Below are 20084 nucleotides of genomic sequence, written 5' to 3' on the forward strand. Positions count from 1 at the left end.
TCCACAGTAAAAAGATAAAATTTCTTTTAAATTGGGTTTGAAAAAAAATATTCTCAAAGTCGGCCTATCTATTAAATTAACATTTATCTTTAAAATATGAAATTTTTAAAGAATCACGTGCTCTAAAAATATATGTAACAATTGAGTGTTCTAAATGCAAATGTTAGTTCAACAGACTGGGAAAGAAAAATCCAACTCAGTTTAGAAAAAAATTGACCATACTAAAATGGTTGATTCAATATTATCTAATTTCTTTTGACATATTGTGATTTTAATTTCAAACTATGAAAATCATTCTACCAAATGCAATCTTCTGGGATGCCAATGCTACACTGTTCAGCAATTCATGACCAGTTCTGGGAACAAGCTTTATAAACAAATTATCGATGCCTCAACGCATATAGAAGTAAACAATATATGCAGAATTCCAGCACTCCCCTTGTAGTTTAAGACATTTTTCCACTAGCAGCTGAAATTGAACATTTTGAATTTTTAAGACATTTTTCAGTGCTTTGCATAGCTTTAAAACCCTAAACCACAACAATTGCTTGCTTTTACATGTCCTCTTTCCCCTTTATCTCTATCCCTTACCATCTGTGCTCACAATTTAATGACATAAATAAGAATAACTAAGCCACAATTCCAAGGTTTCAAGACTATAACAGCTGAAACTCTCGGCCTATACAGAGTACTGTGATGCATGCTTCAATCAACAAGCATTTTGATATAATTCCATCGCAGTAAGATCTCTGCAGATTCTAGCCATCCTAGTCAAAATTCCTTGCCACGACAGTAAAAAAACAAGCCGCAATGCAAATCTGCAGAACCCTAGAATAAAAGTTCATCAGGAACACATATTTCCCTTTTCTTTTCTTTTTTAATATGTAAGTAATAAACCAATCTCATTGAAAGAGTAAGGCGCCCCTAAGTACACAAGAAGTATATAAAAGGAACCACCTAAGTAGAAATAGCAAAACGATTTCCTACAAAGGCAAACAGAGGTATAATCCTGTCACCTAAATTTTTACCCCTCTCCAGATGGCAAAAATGTTGCATACGAAAAGGATTGAAGATAGAACCCTTCAGTCATATTACTAATACACCAATACCTGTGATTTTGACTGGAAAATGGTTATCTAAACTTCGACTGTATTATGCCCAGAAAGTGTTTTCAGGTAACCATGCACACAGACTTATGAAATACAGATGTAAGAGTATAAAGTTTATTAAACTTGATATCATATCTGAAACAAGTTTCTTAAACTAAATTCATAACTGGCCATCTGTCTTTGAAGAAAAGCTTTGTCTGCCCAACAGCACAGGACATCAACCTGCGCAAGAGTCATAGAAACATACAAAATTGGAAACTGGAAGGCAGTATGCTTGACTAATTAAACCTCAACAAATTTTTGAAGCTCAGTTCAAAACACAGAAAAAAATTTAAACCAGTCACAAGCGTGAGAAGAACCAGAGCAACTCAAGAGTAAAAGTAAAATACAAACATTAATCATTCTTTATGCGTTTAGAACAGACTGAGGGGGATATGCTATACTTGATATGTTAAATGCTTCATTTTGTGCTATATAAGAAACGGTCACTACATCATTTGAAAAGCTGGTCAAATATACATAATTCCCATATAAATAGAGTCTCCTCACCATGAAGGAAAGAAAAGGAACAAGAAAATGGCTGATCAGGGAGAATAACTGTATGAATTAGCTAATTTTTGTATAGCTGGGAAAAGGAGTTGGTGACAATCAACATGCTTCTTATGATAAGCGGTGGCTTAAAATTTTACCTTTCCATGCCAAGAAACATCCATGTACAATTGGTAAGAAGGTCACCCCATTCTGCTCTCCGATGCAAGAAGCCCCATCTGTTCAGTAAGATGATCCATTTGATGAATCTTGTCCCAACCATTCTTCTTTCCTATCTGTTCATGATCCTCAGTCACTCCCTCTAGTGAACTCGAATGAATTTCATCTGTATCCCCCGTCAGCGGGCTTGCTGTAAGGAATTGTTCCCAAAAAATATCATTAATGCCTGGAAGTGAAGTGATGTCTTCAAGCCAGGCTTCCACATTACTTTCTGGAGAGATAGCATCACTTTCTATGGGCCTCGTCTCATCCAAAACAACAGACATCGGATCCACAGGACTTCGGTTCTCAGTCTCAGACCCCACAAGGTTCATGTCCGGGAATTCTGCACTGTTTTCTGGTATGATTCCTTGCATTTCAGTGAAGTCAGGCAAAATAGTCTCTTCTTGAGAATTATGCTTATTTACTTTTAGGAACTGAGCTGCTATAGTGTGATCAGGCACCAGATAAGAGGAAGATTGAATCTCAGAAATGGCAGTAGATGGACAGCTGACAGAAAATTGCGATTCTGCAGGCATATATGACTGCCCAGAAATAGGTGGGACCTCGGAAAGGGTCACTCCCGAAACTCGACTCGAGGAATTTCCGCTGTTGAATGCATTGGTAGAAGGAGCATCACCAATCAGGAACGCATCAGGGTTGTTCATCAACGGATCCATCCTAGGAGATGCATTCATTTTCAAGATCTGCCGCAGCAATGCTTTAGCTGCCTCATTCATTGCAGGCTGGTACTTAATAATCCGTCCATCTGAAGCATTTGTGCAACACTCACCAGCTGAACCTTCTTCCTGCCCGGGGAGTCTCCTTTTTTTATTTGCTCCGGTAATGTTCCTATTGTTTTCATTCTGCTGCTGTACAAACTGGGCAAGCAGGCCTGGACTCTGCATAGCCTTCGCAAGGAAAGACATCATTTGTTGCTGTCTCTGCTCCATTACCTGTACACGTTGCCCCACATTCTGCAACTGGTGATCAGTTGCTTGCTGGTGCTGTCTCAACCTAACAAGTTCCTGCATGAGAACATTCTTGTCCCTTTCAAGTCTTTCAACCTCTTGCTCGAGCCCAAACTTCCCTACCTCAACACATGCCCCGACCGAGGAGCTCTGCACTTTAGGTGGTTGTGGATGACCAGGTACATGAACTGGTTTCCTCCTACTGATACTCTTCAAAAGGTGTGTTTGACCTCTTAGAAACTTCACATTAGCAAATTCATAACGGTCTGAGTCAACCTTCTTAAAACCCTGCTTAACCAAAATGAAAACAATTATAATCATTAAAAAAAAAGAAAAAAAGATGAAAGTAAAAACCTAAGATAAAACAATTATTTCAATCAAATGTTTACATTTTTATAATAATAATGTCAATTTGGACAACAAGATTTGAACTCAATGAATTTTGCTTTCACAATATAACATACAGTCAATTTTTCTACATGTCTCCAGCACAGGCATCCATCATTTTTTTTGGGGGGTGGTAATAAAAAAGGCACACATCATAGTCCTTATTTGACTTTGATTTAATTTTGACCAATTTCCTTCACCCTTTTAAGAGCCAATGTAAGTACAATTTAACATACCCAGTATTTAAATCGCAACCAATTACAAACAACTATCAAACAATGAATTGCATTCTAAAGCTCCATCTGTTTCACGAGAAATCACCTTCTGGAAAATATTTTCCATCACTTCAATGTTTGATGATCAAGGGAAAATTAATATTTGGGTCAGCAGAAAATAACCCCTTAAAAGATGGAAAATGCATTGCTCTTCTTAAGAGAGGAAGGCATTTTACTAAGTGAGCTTGAGCCTCCAACCACCACTATCCACCCCCCCTTCTGACTGCCAACTATTAGATGTGCTCTGTGAGTTATAATTTATGACGTTAGCGCTCTGAAGTTTCAGTTGTTAACAAACCTATCCCAAGAGGGTTGGGGGTGGTAAAAAATGGTGGGGGTGATTAGAAGTGAAATGTTGTTGACTACCGTTCGACAAACAGTTTCAGGATCCTAAATTTCCTCCACATTTCCTTCAAACTTCCTAATATCAGAATCCATAATGTCCAACAATTTTTATTTTTAAAAGAAAAATTAATATCAAATCCTCTTATCCACTTTCTTAAAAGGCATTTCTCAACGGGAAAAGGTTTTTCATTCCCTCTTCCAGTTCAATTCTAAACGCGTATGCACACATTTTTTTTCATCCAATGCAATCCATTGTGACAAAGAATACTTACCATCCTCCTCATTTTTTTTATAAGTAATTTGCTCCAAGGGGAGGGGGAAGGAAGAATGATGTAGGACGACATTTACCTTTATTTTCGATAAAAACGAAAATAAAGAAAATATCAAAAATAATATTGGAGCAGTGCCGTTGATCAGAATTTTACCCGTTCTCAGACAATGGAAGTACAAAAGGAAAGATTGCCACGATTCCCGCTGATTGTCAATTTTATATTAGGATTTTATTTTATTAGAACTTTATTTCCTTTCCTTAATAGGGTTAGATTTGCTTTAATTCTTTTCCTTCCCTTATTAGGATTAGGTTTACTATTGTTACTAGGATTATGTTTACTATTGCTACTAGGATTAGGTTTACTTTCTCTACAAGTATTTCTCTTCTATAAATAGGCTAGTTTATTATGTAAAACTAAAACTCATTGAATTATTATCAAATCAGAGAATTCTCGCAAATACTCTGCATAGTTTTATTTTTGCTTGTTTTATCTTTTGGGTAGAAGACGAAGACGCTTCTCCTTGCAGAATCAAAGACGCTGCTCTTTGATTAGTTACCTTAGTCTTCCGCTACGTCAAAGAACCTCCACTTTATGAGCGTGGTCAACAGTCAATTAAGCTAGCCTTTAAGGTCCCCTCCTCCAATTTAAAATTTCCCCAATGGATCCACCACATTCTTGCATTCTTCAGTTATAGTAGTACCAATTTAGTGATCCAAGTAGCATCAACATACATTTTGCACCTTAAGAGACTATGCTGGACATCCTTCCACTTCACCTCTTCATATTTCATTTTCCATTAACTTACTTTATTCAACAATGTTCAGGCTTCCATGTGCTTTAGAGTTAAGTCCATTAATTTGACAACTTTGTGTTTAAGAAATTCCACCACACTGTATCAGTTCCATTGCATACATATATGCTTAAATCTAGATGTTTTCTATGGACCCATGGCATCCTGAAATTTTCTAATCTCTGACACCATTCTCTCTCTCCCCACTATTTCATGAATGGCACGCCAACATAACAACACCAAACCTCAGTCCATACCTCTTAGGCTCTTCTGTACATCAGCTATATCCCCTTTGCATTTATAATTGCTTTTATTTCCTCACCAGAAAACAAAATCAGCCTTCTCATTCTCTGTACAATCCAGAAGATACTTTTTCATGTATAAGTTGGAATTTAAGTAATCCAATTTCAGTGAAACAAGCTTCATCAATTGAAGCTGCAACCTTCTGCTCCTTCCCTTACCCAGAAAAAGATAAATCAAATCCCCTCCCCTCTCCAGTAAAGGACTTCCAAAATTCACACCATAAGAGATGAAGCAGTATAACCTCCCCATGATTTAAACATTGTCAACGACTCAACAAGATGAGAGAACAAGTCAGGGTTTTCTGGCAATCATTCAGAAAGATGAAATCAATTTTACCCAAGTCTTTACTCTTTAGGATGTCATTTTGGGGGCTCCACAAAGTAATCTCGCCAAACATCTTTCGTTTTTTACCTCAGTAGGTATCTCAAGTTCAAAATTCTCACCATACATCTTAAGCTGAAAATTATTGTCCCCACCTCAATAAATATCTTAGGTTCAAATTTGAAGTTAAGAATATCCCCAAAGTTAAGCAGTTGCCCAAGTAATTATGATGGTCAATATAGCAACAGAAACTCCTAATTAATATACAACATCAGATAATGTAGTATAAGGAAATCATATACAATATCTATAAATGACAAGAAATACCGTGCTTGCTTCATCCAGTAAGGATGTTAAAATTCCCAAGAAAGTATACAATTCCACACATAATTAACGAAAGAGCATTAGTGAAAAAACTAAATTGATCAGTTCAGGAGCAATAGAAGTCAATAGTAGTACATTCTACGCAAAATTTACAACCACAAAACACCATGGTAATGACCATGCCTCGATGAAATTCGACCACTCGTTCTAAGCATGTTGCTATCATCACCAACCACATTAACTTGGTAGATTAACGGATAACAAACAAAAACAAGTGCCATAATTTCAGCAAGTACTTCATAAACGACAGATATTGCTTCAAGAACATCCCAAAAACATACCATTTTCAAACATTTTTAACTTAGGCTTAAGCCCCCTGATCCTAACGAAGTTCTCAAATTAATACCAATATATTGCCAAAAAAAAAAGCACAAAAAGATACCCAGAAATCCATAAACAAAACAAAACATAGCCACAAAACCCACAAAAGCACATAAAGCTACGAACCCCCCAAAAAAAAAAATGGAAAACATAGGGAGATAAAGAAAACCTACGTAAGTGTTCAATTGCCTGATGAAGCTGGACAAGTTCTTGTGCTTGAAGTGCTTTGGCAGAAGCTTGGCGGCGAACTCGTGCGCGTTCCAGACCACGAAGCTGTTGTTGCCGTCGCTCCACGACACCACCGAGTCGGTCGCCGGGTCGTCCACCATCGCGTACAGCTTCCTCAGAAACGGCGGCAACGGATTCGTCGTCGTCGACTCCTCGTCATTACTATTTTCCATTCTCCTAGAAATTGCAAGCGATGTTTTGGGGGTCTGCAGGTATTTGAAGGAAATGAGTGATCGAAGAAAATTGCCGCGTGTATTTACACTATATAATTAATATTTATTACTTTTTTTAGATTAATTCATTAATTATTATTTACTTGGGGAAAGGGTTTCTCCCAGTTGCGACAGCAAAGGCTTTTCAGTTGCTTTGTCATGGTCTCTTCCTAGAAGCCATCTTGATTCCATTTCTCTCCTCTCTACTAACTTAAGGAGCCCCATAATTTTCGATTTGTTGTCGGGATTACTAGCAATAAGGACCGTAAATATGAAAAAGTTTTGGTGAAATTTATTGATTTAAGTAAGAAGTAGGTCGTCTAAAACCCTCTAAAATAAATAATCTATAAGAACTCTCTCTCGTTAGAAAATCTCTATGATATAAATTGTTCCATTAATAACATCGTTATGAAATGGCCCTATTCGAGTTGGACTCCCTTGTTCGAGTAGAAGAGTCTCTTATATATTTGATTCAAATAAGAGAGCAAGGGATAAAACAAATATGTCAAATTGCAAGGATATGTCAGTTGATAATATGATTCCTTTTATTCAAAGAAAATGAGTGTTTATTTCATGGTTTAAATCAAATTTTATAAACTTAATAGTGTATATGTTATCATATAATAAATATATTATTAGGTTATTTTAAATTTTTAACTTATTTCCATTTCTCATTAAAAGAATCCTGATATTTGGTAAATTGGTAATGACACTTGTAAATATTATATTAATCAACTTTATTTATAGCATTAAATTTATTTATCCAAACCAATTACAAAAAATAAAAATAAAAATAAAAAAAAAAAATAATGTTTAGGTATATATGTTATGCATGTAAGCATGTAGCTGATGTGTGAAAATGGTTTTTTATTTGATGACATTTTTTTTTTTTTTTTTCTAATTCGTTTTATACGATGACTTTGGGAGTCAAAAAGCTTCTCTCAACTTGACTTTACTCGACACAAGTTGTTGAAACGGGAAACAAATGCTGTGTTTGGCAAAGGGCCGGGTCGGACCGGATTGGACCTAAAAATTCAAAAAAAGTTTCTCAAAATCAACCTCAACATTCTTACTTTTCAATCACTTTTTTATTACATTACATCAATCACATTACATCAATCACTTTTTTATTACTATTCAAATAAAAAAAATCATTACAAAATAATTTTTTTTTTTTTTTTTTATACAAAATATTCTTACTTTTTTCTCTCATATCAATCAAATCCAGTACCGTTTAATTCCCTTTTCCATTCCATCGCCAAACACAGCCAAATTTATCTTGTACCGAGGGTATACTTGTCCTCTTATTCAAGGAGGTTTCACTATTTTTTTTTAATTTTAAATATCCTCCAATTTTACATGACAATAAGTAATACGCCAATTCTAGATTTAACATTTTTTCTACTCAAAGACTTGGAATGTATTATTTTCCAACATTTATATTCGGTGTTTTGGTTTTATTAGGATATTCTAAAAAGTCATTAAAATTAGAGTAGTGTTATATATATCACAACAATATCTTACTGTGTTGACCCGATAAGATCTAGTAGTTATTGGACATTCTTTTTTTGAGTAATGCTATGTATCAACTTTCTATCCGAATTTTCTGTACAAAAAGTGGACGGGAAACACTCCATATAGTATTTCTCCACTTTTTGTACATGAATAAACTTTCCATTTGGATGAAATTCGATAGAAAGTTACTACATAGCATTACTATTTTTTTCTTTTCTTTTTTCTAACACATCAACATAATGAAATATTAGTGAAACTTCATAAAACTTCTCCTAAACTTTTATACATTTTGAAAGTACTCTCGACGTTCAAAAAATCTAAATTAAATTAAATATATCGAACTTTCAATTTTTTCAATTACCTTTTTTCATTAGAATTTTCTGTTAAATTATGTCAAAATGTCCAAAATATCCCTAGTGTTAAAACGTACAAAAACTCCCAAATCACCCTTAATATTTGTAAGAATCTAAAGATATTAACAATTTAACATGATATATAACATTTCTCTTAAAACTGCGGGCCGAGCGGTTGGATCGTAAGAAACTACGATCCAAAAATTGTAAAGAACCCAAAAAGTCATATAAGTTGGGCCTACGGGTTAAATGATCATCTACGGCCCAAAACAGCCCAAATTAGGGCACAATAAGCTCCCCGAGCTCTCTGTAATTCTCAATCTGTGTCAGACACAAAGCCTACGAAGGTGAAATTTGGTCTCATTCCCTCTCACTCTCAGTCTCTCTTGAAGGTAGTTTATTCTTCCGTCTTCTTACGTTCTTTCTTATTTTCATTTTTTTGGTTTGAATATCTGTTTGGTTGCTCCGAAAGTTTGGGAAATGAAAGGAAAAGAAAATTGATGTTTGCATGCTGGAGGATGCAACTGAACTGAGGTTGGTAGATGGATTAGAGGCAGGAGAGTGGAGTTTTTTTTTGGGCGGTTGATACGGAATCTGGGATTCTGGATTTTTTGTTTGTTTTAGTTTCCTGCATTTTCTCGGAAACCAAACGGAGCATTAGATTTAGCGTGAATTTTCGTGGGAGTTACTTGCTTTTTTCCTGGATATTTAAATCTCTTGGATACTGAAAAAATGTAGCTTGTGAAGTTGTATAGTGATAGTGTGAATTTTTCCATACAATCAATATGATTGATAACAATTTGATTGCATTAGCGTGAATTTTCGTCGGAGTTAATTGCTTTTTTAGGGATATATAGATACACTGTATACTAAAAAACGTTGCTTGTGAAGTTTTAATCGTAATAGTGTGAATTTTTCCATACAATCTACTGGGAATAATTTGATTGCATTGCACAACTACATTTTCTGAATTATAGTGCAGACATGAGATCTGCTCCTAAATTTGTTCCTGTTGTGATGGTTGTGTATTGGTTGTATAAGATGAAGTTTCTGGATTTACAAATAATAATAAGATGGTCTACACTCAATTTCTGCTTTTCTTTGTAATTTGATGAATTACTGGGTGGTAGAGTTTCCATGATTTGCTTAAATCTGAATAGTTATGATTTGTTGAGGCACAGGAGGGTAATTGTTGGCCTGTTCTGCTTTTTGTAAGCTAGTCAGCAAATATGGCAGAAATAAGCTTGGGGATACTCATAGATATTGTGGATGAAGAGTGGATGAGAGACACCCTGCCTGATGATGGTATTGTTCTTGCTCCCCCTCCCAGTGGGATATGCCCATAAACATGCATGAAGAAATTTGTCTCTCTTGTTTCTTTGTAGCCCACTTGTTTAATTTGACTTTCGCTTATTGTTGCAGAACTTCCATTGCCACCGGTTATGGTTGTTCGGACCGATGAGACTGAGGAGTCAAGTACGTATGCTTATTGATTAGGTTATAACTCGCGTTATTTAGGTGATATTGAATGGAGAAGTGTATATTTTTTTAATGACCATCTTATGTGCTTTAGTTCTTTGCCTAGTTAGTCATGTTTCTAGTAGCCATGGTTTTGGAAGTGAAGGTTTTGAGAAATGTCTAGAAATTATGTTGGCGTTTTGCTGGTGAAAGTGAAAAATCTATTCTTTAATATGAAGGCTTTGTTGTCGATTAGCATGTTGCTTTCATCGATTAAACTTATTTTTTTTATAAAACTTGTTCGAGTCAGTAATTTTCTTTCTAATACCTTTTCTTGGATTTGCTACATCGACCAGATCAGGAGCCTCAACAGGTTGGCAGAGATGTTTGGCATGATCTTGCATCAGGCACTCAATAATCAATAGAGCTCTAGGGCTTCAGGAGCGCTTTGTATTCACCTGAAACTAAGTGATGTATTTTGTTCAAGTTGTTGGGATTATTAACTATTGGATTTGAAGTTCACTGCGCCCTATTATATGAGAAACTTGTGAATGTGGCTGTGTAAAAAATGATATGGCATTTTGATATGGGAACAGAGTATTTTGTTATTAGTCCTTTGATGGAAGAGCTATGGCAAGTGTCGAATTATACAATCTTTCCTCTTGCATCGGCACTTTAGTGGACAAAAGTTTTTCTCTAAATTAGGTTTGAGGAAGTCGTTTTAAACATATGTCAACTTAATAGACTAAATTAAAAGAATTTCTTCCAATCTAGATTGGCGTAAAACTTTGCTCTCCCGGCGAGTTCATCTGTCCAAAAAGCTCGTCCAAAAAGGTTCCATGGCTGCAATTCCAATTATAAGGAATCTTGATCCATGGCATATTTGGATCTCTATAATAGGGATTACCTTCACATTTACTACTTATCCTAAGAAAAATACAGAAACTCAAGGGTTGACAGCGTGAATGACTATTCATTATATTTTTCACCAGATTCCACTTCCAGAAAATAACTGGCATTTCAAAATTCACATGTGCTCATTCACCGTAAATTATCCTAAAATGGAAAAAACCACGCAAGTCTATCACATCTCAACAATATTTCTTTAGTAGAGTTTCAACGAATTAGGATATATTGGCCTCACTATATTTATACTCAAGAACATTAGAGTTTATTACAAGGAGACATTATTTGATGTATTTTAGAGTAAGTACACATTAAGGGAAGAAAGCAAGGGGCAGAAATGTATACATTGATTTACGGGAGCAAACAAATCAAACACAGTCGCATCCACCACATTCAGCGTTCAAATTTCTTTTGTTTTGGGTAGATATAAGAGAATGGGTTTCTTTACATTTGGACCATTTTGGGACCTTCCTATCTTCATTCTTGTATAGCTTTGCAGCCACCGTCTTAAAACCACTCCTCATGTAACCCACCATGCTGGTAACAAGCTCTCTGAAACATTGAAAAAAAAAAATTAACTATTACACTTCTCTGAAGGGATGCACTTGGATCACAGAAAAAATAAGTCAAATCTAAAACCTTCACAGTACTAACACAGCCTAGAACTAATAACAAGGACATCCTACAGCATCTTATGCAATTCATATGACAAGGACAAGAGAGAAAAGCAAAATAAAACCAAAACGGTTGAAAAAGAGATCGGTTTATAATAGAGTAATGTTATTTAGTAAATTGATGTACAATTATTATACAATTAAAATAACGTGACAATGAAAATCAACAACTTTTTTTTTTTTTACAAGTGCTAATCCAAGAGCTAATTTTCACTGTTATATTATCAAATAGTATGACAGTCGTATAACAGTTTACTAAATAACATTACTTTTTATAATAATCATCGCTCAAATTTGCGGTGATACTAGTAGATTTTGCCTAGCCACTGTCATGCAGAAGGTCACATGCTGTGTATTTGGTTAATAATAATTCCTCATATTAAACATTTTCATGCATATCGATATAATATTATTCCATTTCATATATAGTTCATATAAGTAATCATCTTTATATGTAGTACATTTTCAAACAGTATACACACATACAACATTAGTTTCACTGTTTTTTTTTTCTCCCAACACTCCTCATACATAATACTCTGGAAATTTAAACACCTACTTTTTGTGATATAATAGACATCACTTAAGAAAAGTTCACCAAATCTCACCCATTTGATAAGGCAACTTTTGAAATCCGTAATCTTTGGTAGAATTTTCTCCTATAAAAACCAATCAATTATACGCTAAAAAAGTGAGTACTGAAGAATCATGAAAAAACACTTCACAGAAGCATTTTCCTTACAAAAGGATCTTAATGCGTTTAAGAAAGTATAATAACCCTTTAACACCTAATTTGGAATTACCTTCCCCATCACTTTTCCTCCAAGGGCAAAACTCGAAAAAATTCTTATCCGTTGCTATTATCATGATATGGTCCATATTTTGTTTCTATCATATATGGTTCACAATTCATTATTTACTTGCACCTTTTTGCAAAAATACCATATTAGTTCCTCAAGTTTTATTTCTACACGTGGAAGTAAATTAAATTTATATATTTTTTGAGTCATGGCATCTGCTATTCCCCATAGTCATGATGATGAACAATGATCTTTTAACATAACGGGAGTCCAATGACAAAGAATGAAATTTTGGGCCTACAAGCAACTAACAGAGGAAACTTTACCCAATGACAGGTTACCAAAATGTTCTGAGTTTTTATTTTTATATAAGTAATGAAGTATATATCAAAAGGCGAAGAGGGGCACAATCCTTTTATACAGGAAGTATATAAGAAAACGCCTAAGTAGAAGGAGAAAAGAGAACAAGAAAGTCATTAAAGCTAATTACTAAAGAAGCTAAAAAAGCAGCTGTCCAAGAGTTGCATGCTAACAATTAAAGATGACTTCTGCAACCGATTCCGCATCAAAGAAGACGGAGAAAACTATTTCCAGCATTACATAAGATATACTGACTGAATCAAGAATTGAGGGTGTTTTGTACTTACAGTGGCGAGCAAGGAGAACGGCCGCCATTTACATAGTAGACAAACAAGTATGAATCATAATGCTGACCGTTGATTAAGTAGAAACCTTGCAACCTTCTTATACACGTAAATGACATTTTCTGATACAAATGTATTGCAGGATTGTTGTAAGAAATGACATGCAAGTAAACTGCTTGGCAGGTTGGAATACTTGAGGCATATTTTATGACCTTCCGAATTAATGAAGAAGCTGCAAATCCATCAGGAATCAGTTGATCTATTGCTAAGAAGTCTCAAAATTTTATAAGAGGGAAAACAAACTCTACCTATGCCACAATTTCTATAGGCTTCTACTACTCCCAGCGTCAGAATGTAGACTAAAGTTTGATCTGATTTCGATGAGTCATATCTGAGCACATCTGCTATCTACAAGTCCAATAGTGAATTGAAATGAATTAAGAGAACCAATGAAACGACATTAATATGCAAGTCTCTTTTTTCCTTTGCAATATAAGGTAAAAACCACAATCAGCAGAGACTGTTCTTTTAGGTATTTGCAACATCTTGAATAGAGGCTTAGCCTCTATAAGCACTGCACATTTTGTAAATGTGGGTTGCAATCAAGACACTCGGACAAAGAGAAATTTTTATTCATTGAAAAGTTAAAATAATGCAAGCTTACACAATTCAAATAATTTTAAGGCCTTTAGCTTAAATATTAAACCATGATTGGTTGGTAGGAAGTATTGTTTGAGAGTGTGAATAAAGGCCTTCAAATCTGATGGGAAAGTTATAACCACAATAATTTTGGGCATCAATAATCTCCTTAAGTTGGAAATGTCTTGTGGTAACTTCTGCAACACTAAACATGTGTCAAACTGTTAGAATATTAATTAAATCAATCATTTCCTATAAGCTTAAGCTTTTGAGATAAGCGGTGATTTAACAATTTAACATGGTATCAAAGCGGAGGTTGTGAGTTCGAACCTTTTCTCCATCAATTCACCCCCCCTATATTTCAATTAAATATTCTACGTGATAGGCCTCACTTATTAAAAGAGAGTTTGAGCCCTCGCATAAGAAATTGTTAGAATCTTAATTAAATAATTAAATAAATTATTTCATATAAACTTAAGCTTTTTGGATAAGTGGTGATTTAACACAAATATCCAATAATTGTTCTTGAAGAGGTGCCAGCTAACTAGATAGTTATGTCTCTGGCAGTTTTACTAGAGACTTAAAATCAAACCTCGCCTTCAGGAGGAAGGGGAAAGGAAAAAAGCATCGGGTATGAAGGTTTAATGAAATATGTAGACCAGTAAATTTCAGGGACTCACCTCGCTTTCTTTTGCAAGTACTATTCGTGCAGTTACAAATCCAACGAGTTCATCACTTTTACCATTTGGCCGACTGCGGTCAACAGCAGCCCACGATACAATTTCACGCCCATTGACAACATTTTGAAAGAACTCAGACTCATACCTGAAGATTACCATTAATTTGTGAAGAAGCAATCACATCATCCTAAAGCATGTAACCAATGAAGGGTATCAGATGAGAGCATCTACCTGATGGGAAACAAATCACCGTGGATTTGCTCTAAAATCTCGAGGTCAGAGGGTTGTATGGGCCTATAGAATAAAGTTGGACGGCGGGGCACTTTTGGGTTTACCATTGAAGATTGTGCTGTTAATCCCCAGCAAAGATCTGACATACACAGAGAATTTGTCCAAGAACATCTGCCATTTATGTCAAAGGCCATGCAGCGGTTGCAGAAAACTGTAAAGAAATTACACTTTTCATTAATTATTTATTATTACAAATCACACACACAAACGAAGGAAACAGAAAAAGTGATGTCATATTTGTGTATGCCGAATTGAAAAGGAACAAGTACATTCAACTTTAAAATATTATATAGCCAGTATTCATTGTGCTTACAAGCCTAACAGTATTCACGCTTTTTCCTGTCATCATCATTTTGCTTTAACGTCTTTCTTGAAATCCAAACTAATTGAACATTGAGAAAACATCCATGAGGAAAAGAAAGGCCAAGTTTCTTGTGAAAGAAAATAAGTCAAGCTCCACGATATTAGCAATGAAATTCTCGTAACATCTAGACTGGATCTACCCTAAAAAAGTCGAAAGTCAGAATATTGATACCATCTTGACCTGCATTCATAATCTTTGCTTCGGTGTTACACCTCAATATACGCACACGTCTGATGACAATTCTTCAAATAGAGTATCTGGTTTTCAGCTATTTGATGTATTTCATAATTAGACCAATCTAACAAGTGACCTATTAGTCCCTATGCTGAATATATGCATGAAAATTATGATTTTGGTATGAACCATAGAGCACTCTCCCCCAAGAAATAAAACTTCCCAACCCTGAAGCAACTAAATTCAGGCCATCATGTCTTTCAATTAAAAATAAATTGATCAAACTCATGGCTAAAAGTCAACAACGTCAAGTGTGTAATTTCCATAACATACTTCAGATTCACAGCCATCAAGTACAGGACATACAAAAAGCAGTCTTCTTTTTCAATAAAAGACCCAATTGTCTTAAACTTAGCTTAACTACATCAATTATTAAGTTCAATCGCTATTATAAGGCATGAGAAACATTAGAACACCATAGGGGGGAGAGAGAGAGAGAGAGAGAGAGAGAGAGAGAGAGAGAACAAATTACACACAAAAGAGCTCAAGATTTAACAGTAAAAGATTTCACACAAACCATTGGCCATATCCAAGCTTCGACCAACCCAAAAAAATATAATCACAATTACTCCATATACCCAATCAAATTGAATCACGATTACTTTATCAAATACCAATAGTTCAAAGAAAAAACAGAAACCCAGATGAGATCTCAATGATAAAACTGAATCACACCCACTTTACCTCATTGGCACTGTCTCAGAGAAAGTCTGGAGAGAGAAAGAGAGAGATCAGAGACTGCAGGTTCAGACAAAAAAAAGCACGGAAAAACAAGAAGGGAGATGTTGGGTTTCTGTTGTTCCTTTCAATGTTCTATAAGGCTACCTTTCTGGGAACTGTTTTGGGTCTTGATTTCGATGCGTCAATGTGGAATTGGAATCTTGTGCTTTTCCTTTCGTGCGCCTTAGTTCTCAGATATGCAAAGACTCCACGGTTCGCAATCCTTTGGGTGCTGAGAATTTCGTTACAAAACGAAATATGTATTCGTCACGACGAAAATGCCCCTCATATTATAATTGCCACACATATTAAGACATATTAAACTTTATTCTCGTTAGCACTGTTCTTTGGAAAGTGCAATTTTTTTTTTTTTTTTTTGAACATGTAATTGTAATTCTTTGGGAAAAATTTTCAAAAAAAAAAATCGTTAATATGTTATTTTTATAGATAACTATGGATTAAAATTTAGATATTAGAGATAAGTATTATCTCTAATAATGTTATATATTATAGATAATGTTATATACACCACATAACAATATGTACACCGTTAAAATGGTTTTGATGTCATATATAACATTGGACATGATTGTGAGAATATTAAAAGCATGTTAACAGGTCCACCATCGACCTTGTTTTGTGAGCCTTATGCTCGGACTTAAAACGAGGCTCGATTTGATTCACTAGATAGAGCAAACAATTTCAAAGAATGTTTGACATACAAATATAAATTGACATGTGTTTAAAATACATGTAAAATACATGTTTAAAATACATGTAAATCAGCATTCTCACGTTGGAGTGCTAGAAAGTTTGGTTGCAATTCTCGTCGCCTTCAGCAAAAAACTCTGCTATTGGAAGAATTGCAGTTTGCCGAGGGTAGAGATAATAAGGAGGTCATCAATCATCTACAATCAGATATTGATCTTATTCTGGAGCAGGAGGACATTAAATGGAGGCAGCGTTCTAAGCAGCACTGGTACCAGCTTGGGGACCGTAATACTCCCTTTTTCCACTCGTGGGCCAGCCATAGGAGGAAGAAAAATTTTATCAGTAAAGTTTCAGATGATTCCGGTTGTGTTTGGACTAGACCTAGTGATATTGGTTCTGCTTTTGTTGACTTCTACAAGACTTTGTTCTCGACAGGTTTGGTTTCTAATTTGGAGGAATGCTTAGGGGGAGTGCAGATGAAGGTCACTGAGGAGATGAATGTTATGCTTACTAGGGATTGCACTTGTGCAGAAATTGAGCAAGCCTTGTTTCAAATGCAACCCTTGAAATCTCCTGGTCCAGATGGGTTTGGAGCTTGTTTTTACCAGAAGTCTTGGGATGTTGTAAAGCATGAGGTTTGTCAAGTTGTTTTTAATTTTATGCATCTGGATGTACTGGATTCTGATCTCAATTCCACCCTTATTGCTCTTATTCCTAAAGTTAAGCAACCTGAAAACCTTTCTCAATTCCGCCCAATTAGTCTTTGTAATGTTGTTTACAAGATTATTGCTAAGGTTCTTGCCAATAGGTTGAAGAAGGTTTTGCCCCTTATCATCTCCCAAAATCAGAGTGCGTTTGTTCCTGGAAGGCTAATTACAGACAACATTCTTGTTGCTTTTGAAGCTCTTCATACTATGGATGGAAGGTTGAAGGGTAAGACAGGCTATATGGCTTTGAAATTGGATATGTCCAAGGCTTATGATAGAATTGAGTGGGACTTTTTGGAGGCTATTATGAGGAAACTTGGTTTTGCTGAGAAATGGATTGCTTGGTCTATGAAGTGTGTCAAAACAGTTTCTTATTCTGTTCTTGTTAATGGTCAGCCTTATGGACCAATTGTGCCTTCTAGGGGTATTCGTCAAGGTGATCCTCTTTCACCTTACTTCTTTATTTTGTGTGCTGAAGGCCTTACTTCTCTGCTTAGGACAGCTGAAGAGAATAAAAGTATTCATGGGATTACTGTGTCTCGGGGTGGTACTTCTATCTCTCATTTATTGTTTGCTGATGATTGCCTGTTGTTCTGCAAAGCTAGTATTTTTGAATGGCTGAAACTACATGATATTTTACTACTCTATGAGCAAGCTTCTGGTCAGAAACTTAACAAGGATAAGACTTCCTTATTCTTTAGTCGCAACACAAATCCTGATGCCAAAGCTCATATCCTTGCTGTGGCAGGGGTGAATTCCACTCATCATTATGAGAAGTACTTGGGTTTACCAGCTTTCATTGGCCGTTCAAAAATTAGCACTTTCTCTAGCTTGCAAGGTAAGGTATGGGCTAAGATTAGTGGGTGGAAGGAGAAGTTCTTGTCTCAGGCTGGTAAGGAGGTATTGTTGAAAGCTGTTGTCCAAGCTATCCCTACTTACACTATGAGTGTTTTTCAACTCCCAAAGGCTTTGTGTTCTAGCATTAATTCTATGATGTCTAGTTTCTGGTGGGGGCATAAAGATAATGGTTCTAAGATGGCTTGGATGAGTTGGGATAGAATGGGAAGATCTAAACAGAAAGGTGGACTTGGTTATAGAGACCTTGAGTGCTTTAATCTAGCTTTATTGGCTAAACAAGGTTGGAGATTTTTACATAATCCTACTGGGTTGGCTGCTACTATTATGAAGGAAAAATATTTTCCCAAAGATGATTTTCTGAACTCTAATCTGGGATACAAGCCTTCTTATGCTTGGAGAAGTATATGGAATGCTAAGAAATTGCTTAAGCTAGGCATGTTTTGGAGGGTGGGTGATGGGCACTCTATTCAAATCTGGAATGATCGTTGGATTCCCTCTCCTTCATCTTTTTTAGTCCAGTCTCCTATTAACATTCTTGCTCAAAATGCTACTGTTGACTTGCTTATTGACATGAATACTAACTGGTGGAATATACCTCTTATTCAAGAGGTGTTTTCGGTAGCAGAAGCTGGTTTGATATGTGGTATGCCTATTTGCCCCCGTAGCCAATCTGACAAATTAGTCTGGCTAGGTACTACTAATGGCTATTTCTCAGTTAGGAGCGCTTATCATCTTGCCAAGGAGAAATCGTTTTCTGAGAAGGGTATGTGTTCTTCATCTGCTAACTTAGATAGATTATGGAATCAAATTTGGAATATTCAAGGTACTCGTGTTGTTAAGATGTTTTTGTGGAAGGCTTGTAATGACATTTTACCTACTAAGTTGAATCTGTTCAAGAAAGGAATTGTATCTGATTCCTTGTGCCCCATTTGTTCTCTGGAAGTTGAAACTTTGGAGCATGCTATCTGGAGTTGTCCTTCTGCAATGGATGTTTGGATTGAATGCTCTAAAAAATTCCACAAGTGTTCTTTTGTTCCTGTGTCTTTTATACATATTCTTGAAACCCTCTTGCTTAGGTTAGATGTTGAAGAGATTCAGTTATTTGCTGCAGTGGCACGGCAAATTTGGTTAAGGAGAAACTCCTTTGTCTTTGGTGGGGATCTGATTTCACCCTCCAGAATTTTCATTCTTGCAAGAGATCAATTGCAGGCCTTCCATTCTGCAGAACAAGTTCGTCTAAGTGGCTCTATTCGTTCTCCACAAGTCATTAGTTGCATAAGCTGGACTCCTCCACCATTAGATGTAATCAAGATCAATTGGGATGCTGCTATTTGTAAGCGAGAGCAGAAGATGGGCATGGGGTTTGTAGCTCGAAATTCTGGTGGTCAGGTGATTGCTTCTTTTTGTGCTACAAAACCTTTCATAGTGGATCCTGGTATTGCAGAAGCCATTTCAGCATGGAAAATGATTGAGGTAGTTGTCTCATTGGGCTTTCAATTTGTCCTTTTTGAGGGGGATTCCCTTGAAATTGTGCAAGCCTTAAAGCAGGGAGGAATTTGCTTGGGTAGATATGGCCAAGTTGTTAATGAAGCCAAAATCTGTTTAGGTTTGATTCACTCATGGAGCATTTGTCATGTAAATCGTAGTGCAAATAATGCTGCTCATTGTCTAGCTAAGCATGCTTTTTCTTTAGATTCAGATCAGTTGTGGATGGATGGTTATCCCAGCTGTATCCATGAACTTGTATTGTTTGAGAAACATTTGGTTTGATCTATGAGAGATGTTGGTCTTTTATTCAAAAAATTGTCACGTCCAGTTTGAAGAAGAAAAAAAAAAACTGTCATTTTCAAGCAAAACCCAAGCGA

At 35.8% G+C, this 20084-nt stretch overlaps 3 protein-coding genes across 10 annotated transcripts; 1 reads left to right on the forward strand and 2 right to left on the reverse strand.

The window, feature by feature from the left end:
- Positions 1-355: 355 nt before the first annotated feature.
- Positions 356-6784, reverse strand: HSF3 (heat shock factor 3). Of its 2 annotated transcripts, XM_059575169.2 has the most exons (4): positions 6770-6784; positions 6399-6659; positions 1799-3115; positions 1067-1331 (listed from the first exon to the last, which is right to left on the reverse strand). In XM_059575169.2, the coding sequence occupies exons 2-3, from the start codon at positions 6624-6626 to the stop codon at positions 1841-1843; spliced, it is 1503 nt and encodes a 500-aa protein (XP_059431152.2). In that variant the 5' UTR covers positions 6627-6659; positions 6770-6784; the 3' UTR covers positions 1067-1331; positions 1799-1840. The 2 variants fall into 2 exon arrangements, with proteins under 2 accessions (XP_059431160.2, XP_059431152.2); XM_059575177.2 differs by lacking the exons at positions 1067-1331; positions 6770-6784 and adding an exon at positions 356-818 and having other exon boundaries at positions 6399-6677.
- A 2019-nt stretch (positions 6785-8803) lies between these two features.
- BNS (bonsai) lies at positions 8804-10599 on the forward strand. 3 transcript variants are annotated; one of them, XM_088513609.1, is made up of 4 exons: positions 8804-8880; positions 9715-9838; positions 9956-10009; positions 10348-10599. In XM_088513609.1, the coding sequence occupies exons 2-4, from the start codon at positions 9763-9765 to the stop codon at positions 10407-10409; spliced, it is 192 nt and encodes a 63-aa protein (XP_088369735.1). In that variant the 5' UTR covers positions 8804-8880; positions 9715-9762; the 3' UTR covers positions 10410-10599. The 3 variants fall into 3 exon arrangements, with proteins under 3 accessions (XP_088369735.1, XP_088369733.1, XP_088369734.1); XM_088513607.1 differs by having other exon boundaries at positions 8827-8925; XM_088513608.1 differs by having other exon boundaries at positions 8827-8925; positions 9754-9838.
- A 506-nt stretch (positions 10600-11105) lies between these two features.
- On the reverse strand, positions 11106-16193 carry LOC132166937 (Acyl-CoA N-acyltransferases (NAT) superfamily protein). Of its 5 annotated transcripts, XM_059577801.2 has the most exons (9): positions 16049-16193; positions 15908-15933; positions 14939-15007; positions 14566-14776; positions 14335-14479; positions 13324-13423; positions 13019-13247; positions 12180-12230; positions 11106-11449 (listed from the first exon to the last, which is right to left on the reverse strand). In XM_059577801.2, the coding sequence occupies exons 4-9, from the start codon at positions 14757-14759 to the stop codon at positions 11266-11268; spliced, it is 903 nt and encodes a 300-aa protein (XP_059433784.2). In that variant the 5' UTR covers positions 14760-14776; positions 14939-15007; positions 15908-15933; positions 16049-16193; the 3' UTR covers positions 11106-11265. The 5 variants fall into 5 exon arrangements, with proteins under 5 accessions (XP_059433784.2, XP_059433781.2, XP_059433783.2 ...); XM_059577798.2 differs by lacking the exon at positions 14939-15007; XM_059577800.2 differs by having other exon boundaries at positions 15908-16193.
- Between the last annotated feature and the right edge of the window lie 3891 nt (positions 16194-20084).

The sequence above is a fragment of the Corylus avellana genome, chromosome 2, assembly GCF_965113065.1.
Source record: "Corylus avellana chromosome 2, dhCorAvel1.hap1.2, whole genome shotgun sequence".
NCBI classification, from domain to species: Eukaryota; Viridiplantae; Streptophyta; class Magnoliopsida; order Fagales; family Betulaceae; genus Corylus; species Corylus avellana.

Bases quoted from the DNA above. Each gene is read 5' to 3' on its own strand.
- HSF3 (XM_059575177.2), bottom strand. From the start codon at position 6,626: ATGGAAAATAGTAATGACGAGGAGTCGACGACGACGAATCCGTTGCCG. The intron at 3,116-6,398 runs GTAGGTTTTCTT...TTGGTTAAGCAG, and splicing joins TCAGGCAATTGAACACTTAC to GGTTTTAAGAAGGTTGACTC.
- BNS (XM_088513609.1), top strand. From the start codon at position 9,763: ATGGCAGAAATAAGCTTGGGGATACTCATAGATATTGTGGATGAAGAG. The intron at 9,839-9,955 runs GTATTGTTCTTG...TTATTGTTGCAG, and splicing joins AGACACCCTGCCTGATGATG to AACTTCCATTGCCACCGGTT. The intron at 10,010-10,347 runs GTACGTATGCTT...TACATCGACCAG, and splicing joins CGATGAGACTGAGGAGTCAA to ATCAGGAGCCTCAACAGGTT.
- LOC132166937 (XM_059577798.2), bottom strand. From the start codon at position 14,759: ATGGCCTTTGACATAAATGGCAGATGTTCTTGGACAAATTCTCTGTGT. The intron at 14,480-14,565 runs GTAGATGCTCTC...GGTAATCTTCAG, and splicing joins GGTGATTTGTTTCCCATCAG to GTATGAGTCTGAGTTCTTTC. The intron at 11,450-12,179 runs GTGAGATTTGGT...TCAATGTTTCAG, and splicing joins AAAGTTGCCTTATCAAATGG to AGAGCTTGTTACCAGCATGG.